Source organism: Dipodomys merriami, unplaced genomic scaffold (genome assembly GCF_024711535.1).
Source record: "Dipodomys merriami isolate MVZ:Mamm:240054 unplaced genomic scaffold, mDipMer1.0.p SCAF_84, whole genome shotgun sequence".
Taxonomy (NCBI): Eukaryota; Metazoa; Chordata; class Mammalia; order Rodentia; family Heteromyidae; genus Dipodomys; species Dipodomys merriami.
Genome location: NW_027206446.1, coordinates 1439324 through 1446827, shown reverse-complemented (window position 1 = coordinate 1446827; position 7504 = coordinate 1439324). Strand labels below are relative to the sequence as shown.

Here is a 7504-nt window from a genome sequence, read left to right as displayed (position 1 = left end):
CCCCGGGTTTGTGCTCAACCAATGAAAATTGCTCGCGCAATGCCCGCAGCAGCCCTCGGCCAATCAGCGCTCGGCCGCGGGTGACGTCATCACGGCCTCCGAGCTGGGGCCGGCGTGGCTCCGCCGCGCGTCCCGGCCGCGCCATTTCCCCCGGCTGTGTGGCCTTGACTCTCACGCCAGCGCGCTCTTCCCGCTCCCAAGGCCTGCCCGCGTCTCATCCTCTCGTCGTTGCTGCTGATTTTGTTTCTGCCGTCGGCTTGGTGCGGGGCCTGGGCCTTGAACTCGGGGCCTGGGCGCCGTCCTGAGCTTCTCCACTCCAGGCGGGCGCTCCACCCCCTGAGCCACGGCGCCACTCACGGTTTTCTGGTGGTTCCTGGGAGATCAGACTCTCACGGCCTTTCCTGCCCAGGCTGGCCTTGAACCCTGATCCTCAGATCTCAGCCTCCTGGGTGGCTGGGATGCCAGGCGGGATTTTCACATGTGGATAGAACCGAAGTCTGAGTCATGGCAGCACAGGCCTGGGTGGGCCCCAGTTCTGTTTACCTCCTTTATCCCCGAGCTTGCGAGCACATACTTTTCTTCCCAAGGTCTTGGAACAAACAACAGCCAGAGCAGCTGGGAGGGTAAGAATGTCTCCCATACTTCTTGCATAGCACAGATCGCAACTGCTAACTCCTACACGCAAAGCGTGGACTCTTACCGACACACCTGGCATGGCTGCTCCCAAAGTATCAACTCCTCACTGCAGAGCTGGCCCTGCAGCTCTGGGAGGGAGGCATAAATTATAACTCCTAACTACGAAGTCACCCAAGCGGCCGGGTACACGCAGGCAGCCTTCACCTGGGAGGGCGAAAGGGAAAAAGCTGCTGATTGAGTTTATAAACTTCTGACCCTAACAACATTGTCCAGTCTACCAAAGGGGGTTGGGGGCGGGGGGGGGGGGGAGGGAGTTAGTTTTCCTGAACTGGAGAAGGAAAATCACGAGTCCTCAGCTTGGACTAGACATGAAAATAACCACCTTGGTTTCTTATTGAGTTTAAAAAAAAAAACAAAACTCTTGCTTTTCCATCCTGATGAAATCAGGAAAATGAAGATGGCTTAAACGATCAAATTTATAATCGTGCTAACAATTATTATAAAATGTATCATTTAATAGATTAAATTATCTAATTGTAAAGTATAAAAATTATAAATACATTATACTCTAATATATTGGATTTAATACTGTTCGATAATTTTAATATTTAATATTAATAATTTGATCATGTTTAATGGTCTGATTAATACATTTAATTATAATGTCACTTATTATAAATTACAGATATGTTATAAATTAACAAATCAAATAAATAAAAGGCTAGATGACTTAGATAAATTAATTTTATTTCTTCATGTGTACCCACAGACTCCACATTATCTTCCAGCTTCAAGGAAATCAAAGAACTAGCAGGTATCATGCAATGATTCTAAGAAGTTGGTGAAAATAATTGTGTGGGGCATAGATTAAGAAGGTAGCTAGAAATCTATCCTTCCAGACCCAAAATCCACTTATCTGAAAAGTGACAGTCGTGCTTTGTCTTTATAACTATGATGTTTGAAACATTTCAAACTCTCTAAATTGGAGTCGTGCAATCCCCCGAAAGTGAGTTCATGTTTATCTAGAACAGGGATAATAAATGTATCAAAGACAGGATACATTAAAAAAAAGTGACATCATGATCCCCAGAACTTGCCAGAAAGATTCTACATGGAATAATAGTAGAAAATAGACAACCGAAACGGTTGTTATGGGAACTTCAAAACCTTCAGGAAGTGTCCTGTAAATAATTGACTGACTTTTTGTTGTATTGTTCATGAATTTTCAGCGCATGGCAAATGGAAGGAAATTATCTTCTGCAAGTTTATTTTGCATTCCCACTTTAAAAGTCATCCAAACTATTCCTCTGCATGTTTTTAGCTCAGTTTGTGTGGAGATTGTTGATATTTTATGAATAAGCTAAATTTATTCATGCTAATAAATAAATAAATAACTCAGGAAAATAAATAACCCAGACAAACATCCCATCACCAAGAATCCTCCATGCCCACTATTAGATGTCCAAAGCATGGCTAATTCAGGGGGAAAAATGGCCGATCAGAATAGAGCTTTTGTTTGTAATATTTGTGTGTTGTGAATCTTGTGTCCTCAGATCCTAGGGGCAGATGAAGGCTTGTGGGTGCCAAGTGCTTTGTGAGTGGAAATACACACGTTTTTTGATGGCTGCTGGTGGTTTATACCTGTCGTGGTAGCTATTCAGGAGGCTGAGATCTGAAGATTGCAGTTCGAGGCCAGCCCAGGCAGGGAAGTCTATAAGACTCTTATCTCCAATGAACCGCAAGAAAACCAGAAGTGGCGCTGTGGCTCAAGTGGCAGAGCACCAGCCTTGAGTGAATGAGCTCAGGAACAGTGCTCAGGCCCTGAGTTCAAGTCACAGGACTGACCAAAAAACCCAACAACAACAAAGACACAAGAGTAAAGTCCCAAGGAATAGCACATTTGAGAGTCTCACAAATTCGACTCGACACTGATGAAGCTCTTCCTCAGCTTCTCAACCAGCTGAGGACACAGCTTTTCCTTTACTCTCCTGGCTTTTTTGTTGTTGTTGTTTTGTTGGCAAAGGAAAGATCTCAACCCAAAGAAAAACTGTGATTTCCTCTGAGTAGGGAGAGGAGCATTCAGTGCATTAAGTTACAAGTTCAAATATCTTTAACTCTCAGCGACAACTCAGCTGATCAAATGCTTGTAACAGCGTTCTGTTTTGTTTTGTTTTTTTTTTTTAAGGAAAAAGCAAATGGATTTTGTTGGATGCTTTTTAGACAAAGGTTAGTAACAGAACCCAAGAAAGATGTCCCTCCCTTTCTTGTTGGTATTCCGGTTTATAGAATGAGCTTCACACGAAGAATGGAGACGTGATATTAAGCAGAGTAAGCCAGATCTGAAGAAACGTAAGGTTGCATGGTTTCCCCTCATTTGTGAGACCAGCAATGGGCCTATAAATCTACAGGTAAACACCCTGGATGGTAAAAGGGAAAAAAAATACACCAAGACATGATCAATGAAACAGGGCTGTAGACATTCACACAGTGAGACCAGAGGATCTTCTTAGGAGAGGATCACAACGGCTCAATGCTTAAAATCATATTTATTGAAATGAACTCCAGGAAATGGAAACTAGAGGGTTTTTTCCCCTTTGTTTTCTTTTCTTTTTGTCTGTGTGTTGGTTTCTCAGTCTCTGGGAGGGTGAGGGGGGCACAGAAATGGGGGGACAGAGGGGAAACCAAGGCAGCCGTGGTCCTCACTGGACACCATGTGGAGAATGAACTCTCCCACTCATGGGTGGGGATGGGAGGGAAAAACTGAGGGGGTGGAGAGCGAGGGAAGGGAGGACATGGTCCAAAAAGAAATGTGCTCATGACCTGACTGATGTCACCTTCTGTCCATCGCTTTCATTATAACAATGAAGATGTTTAAAACAAAAAAAGAATGGATGAACTGTTCTTAACTTTTTAAAAAATAGTCACTAAGACAACTACGAAAAGGAACTATAGCACCTGACATAGTTGAATATCTGGACCACCAATTATTTGGTGGCTAGATTAAAACTGGAGCCTGGATCCATTTTTGGGGGGTGGGGACAGCTTGAACTCAGATCCTGGGTGCTCTTCTTGGGCTTTTGTGCTCTACCACTTGAGCCACACCTCCACTTGCAGCTTTTTGTTGGTCCATTGGGAGATAAGAGTCTCAGAGACATTTCTCTCTCAGCCTGGCTTCGAACCATGATCCTCATCTCTCAGCTTCCTGAGCAGCTAAGTTGACAGGTGTGAGCCATGGATACTCAGCTCTCGTTTTTGTTTTGTTTGGGGCTTTGGGAGGGGGTCTATTTTCATGTCTAATAACTTAATGGGAATGCTACAAAACAGAAAGGCTGAAATTTAGAGAATCTGCTTTGAGGCTCAGAACTTAAATTTCCTCAGTACAGAGAAGAGCCTGGTTGGGGGATCCCAAGGGGAGGAGAGAAATTAGCTGGTAGATGGAAGGATATAGTAAATTATCAAGGTGGATTAGGGGGTCTGGAGCCCCCCAGGGGTGTCTCAGTCAAGGCACAGCCTCAGTAAACCCAGGTCCTGAGTTACAAGATGTTTCCTAGAGAGGCTAAAGTGGTAGAGGGGAGTCTCCAAATACAGACAAAGCACTCAGCTCCGCCCCCCAGCAATCCAAGCCTAGCATTAAAACATTAAAGACAGCAAGGCACCCATGGCTCACGCCTGTAATCCCAGCTACTCAGACAGTTGAGATCTGAGAATTGTAGTTCAAAGCCAACTTGGGGCAGGAACGTCTGTGAGACTTGTCTCCATTGAACCAGTAGCAAAAAGCCAGAAGTGGAGCTGTGGCTGAAGTGGTAGAGCGCCAGCTTTGAGCTGAAGAGCTGAGGGACAGTGCCCAGGCCCAGAGTTCAAGCCCCACCACTGACAAAAAAATAAAATAAAAGCGTTCAACACTAAAGACTCATCACAAGCAAAACTGACAGTAAGCTGTCTGTTTTGTTCAAAATGGTCAGAATTCTGGCAGGCTTTCTTTTTAATATGTGCATTGATGAGTAAGAACAAATACATTTACAATTCTCCCGCGTCTGCCCTGGAATTTGAGATCTCAGACTATGTTGCATTTTCCTTATGAAATAAGAGTCGGTTCTAATCATGTTTGCCTTGGGGATTTATAGGAAACCAAAATGGATGTAATCCAAGCACCTGGTCTAAGACTCTCTATCTGCCTAAGAATGCAATGAAGCCGGGCAGAATGTTAGAAAATGAAGTTCTTCTTACCAAAAAGCAAGGCTAGAGGTGTGGCTCAGCTGTGAGCAAGTCAATTAATGTAAGGTCGTGAGTTCAAACCCCATCCCTGAAAGCACACACGCATGCGCTCTCACTCCCCACCCTCATCCTTCAGATATCACTCTGCCAAACGTCTTCCCCAAACCAAAAATCCCTGTATAAAGGGAATCACAGAATTAAAAACAATGAAGGTCTTAAAGGATCTCAGGTGCAGGGAGTAACCGCGGTAGAAAATAGAATTAATTCTCAATAATGCCTTCAGAAGGTCTTTCTATGGAGAGGTGCTCATGTTGAACATTTTGGGGAGGAAAAGATTGGATTTCCAAATGTAGTATTTATTTAAGCATTTTTAGATCTATATTATATATAACATTTGTACGATATATATGACATTTGTAGACCATATACAAAACATATACTATGTAGTATATATTTATAATCTATGTATTATGTTATGTATTATCTATAGTCTATGTATTATATGTGTTATATGTTTATAAAATAGTATATATCATGTATATACTATTATATATTATATATACTATATATCATGTATATAATATTATACATACATAATTATATGTAATTATTCATTTATTATATACAATTATATATAATTAACAATATAAAATATATCATATATTTATATATGCTACATTATATATTACATATTATATGATATATAATATACAATATTTTATAAAATATTATACATAATAAAGGCTGTAATAAATGATACAATAATATAATATATAATACGGTTATATGCTATACTATATTATATATTATATACCATAAAATCAAATATTGTATATAATTATATTGTATATGTTATATATTATATAATATTACATATAATATACTATAGAATAAATAATATAACAAATAATAATGTATTATATATTATATACTACAATATTAAATATTGTATATAATTATATTGCATATGCCATATATATTATATAATGTTGCATATTATATACGCATTATATATGCATTATGTTATGTTATATATGATTATATATTATGTATTCTTAAAATATATATTAGGTTGCATTAAATATTATATAGTATATAATATAATCATAACAATATAATATATAACATATATAATATGTATTATATGTTATATGTGTATAGTAGATATTATATATGTTTGCTATACACATATATAACACATATTTTATGCGTACATGATCACAGATAATATAGACATGTTTTTTCTAATGAAGAAGACTCTGTGCAGCTTTGAATTTTGATCCAGTTGTCTGTGGCTCTCCAGGGTGAGATGCTTTATTTATTCCATTATTGAGCGCAACTGTGTCCCAGGTGCTTTACCACAGGTCTAGACGGCCCTCCACTCCCTCTGGTGGAGCTTGCAGGAATTACATCAGCTGGCAGGAAGAGATCTGTGCATAGCAAGAGTGACCTCTGCTATTAGGAAAAATAAATGTGAGCCGGGCCCCGTGGCTCCCGCCTGCCATCCCAGCCACTCAGGAGGTAGAGCGCCAGCCCGGCCTGCTGGTGGCTCCCGCCTGCCATCCCACCCCCTCAGGAGGCTGAGATCTGAGGATCGAGGTTCAAAGCCAGCCCAGGGTAGGAAAGCCCATGAGACTCTGATCTCCCATGAACCACCAGAAAACCAAAAGTGGAACTGTGGCTCACATGGTAGAGCACCAGCCTTGAATAAAAGGCTAAGAATAACCAGGCCCTGAGTTCAAGTCGCAGTACTGGTATGCATGCACACACACACACTCACACACACCACACACACTTCACACTGGATACAATAACCCAGGTCCCTGGTTCCATTAGAAAGCCTCTGAAACATTTTGGGGTGCCAAAACCTCTCAAAGATGCCAAAAGATCATTCCTGGCCATTTGAGTATCTAAGGAACGTCTGTGTAAATACTACATCACTCACACACGCCCAGACCTGAGGTGTGCACTCATGGTAACACAGAGCTGAGTGAAATTTTCACCCTCCTCTCCCGCCTCTCTGCAAAACTCCTTCCTTCTGGCTGTTTCTAAGACACCTACGTGTTTACATTGCTGAGAGCCATGACATGTTAGTGGGGGAGGGTGGGAGGAGGGTGAGTCTTGAACTCAGGACCTGGGCGCTGTCCCTCAGCTCTTCAGCTCAAGGCTGGTGCTCTACCACGTGAGCCACAGCGCCACTTCCAGTTTTCTGGTGGTTCATGGGAGATCAGAGCTTCACGGACTTTCCTCCCCTTGTTAGCTTTGAACCACGATCCTCAGATCTCAGCCTCCTGAGTAGCTGGGATTATAGGTGTGAGCCACGGGTGCTTGGCAATTAGTGGGTCTTTATTGCAAGTAGATAGTATCTAATACCAAGGGTCAAAAACAAAGTAGAAAATATTTAGAAGGAGGAATTCCACAGCAAAGGCCCCTCAGATGACAACTTTATTTCTTGGAATGATTTTAGACATTAGAAAACATGGCGGCTGGGCATCGTGGGTCTAAAGTTCTGTCTCTTTGCCCGGCCAGTACTGAGACTGGAAGGGGTGATCCTTCGGAGTGCATCTTTCTTTCCTGAATCTTGTAGACGCCGTGCTTCTCTCGCTCTTGGCTGTGAAGAGACTGGGTTTTGAGATATAATTCTTCTTTAACA

General features: G+C 41.8%; 1 protein-coding gene across 1 annotated transcript in view; it reads right to left on the bottom strand.

Annotated features, from left to right (window-relative positions):
- Positions 1 to 7290: 7290 nt before the first annotated feature.
- The window catches only part of LOC138820132 (solute carrier organic anion transporter family member 1C1-like), a 24694-nt gene continuing 24480 nt past the window's right edge, over positions 7291 to 7504 (bottom strand). The window contains exon 15 of the mRNA XM_070011842.1: positions 7291 to 7504. This exon is cut by the window's right edge and continues 71 nt beyond it. Within this exon, the coding sequence (XP_069867943.1) occupies positions 7353 to 7504 (152 nt within the window). The 3' untranslated portion in view covers positions 7291 to 7352.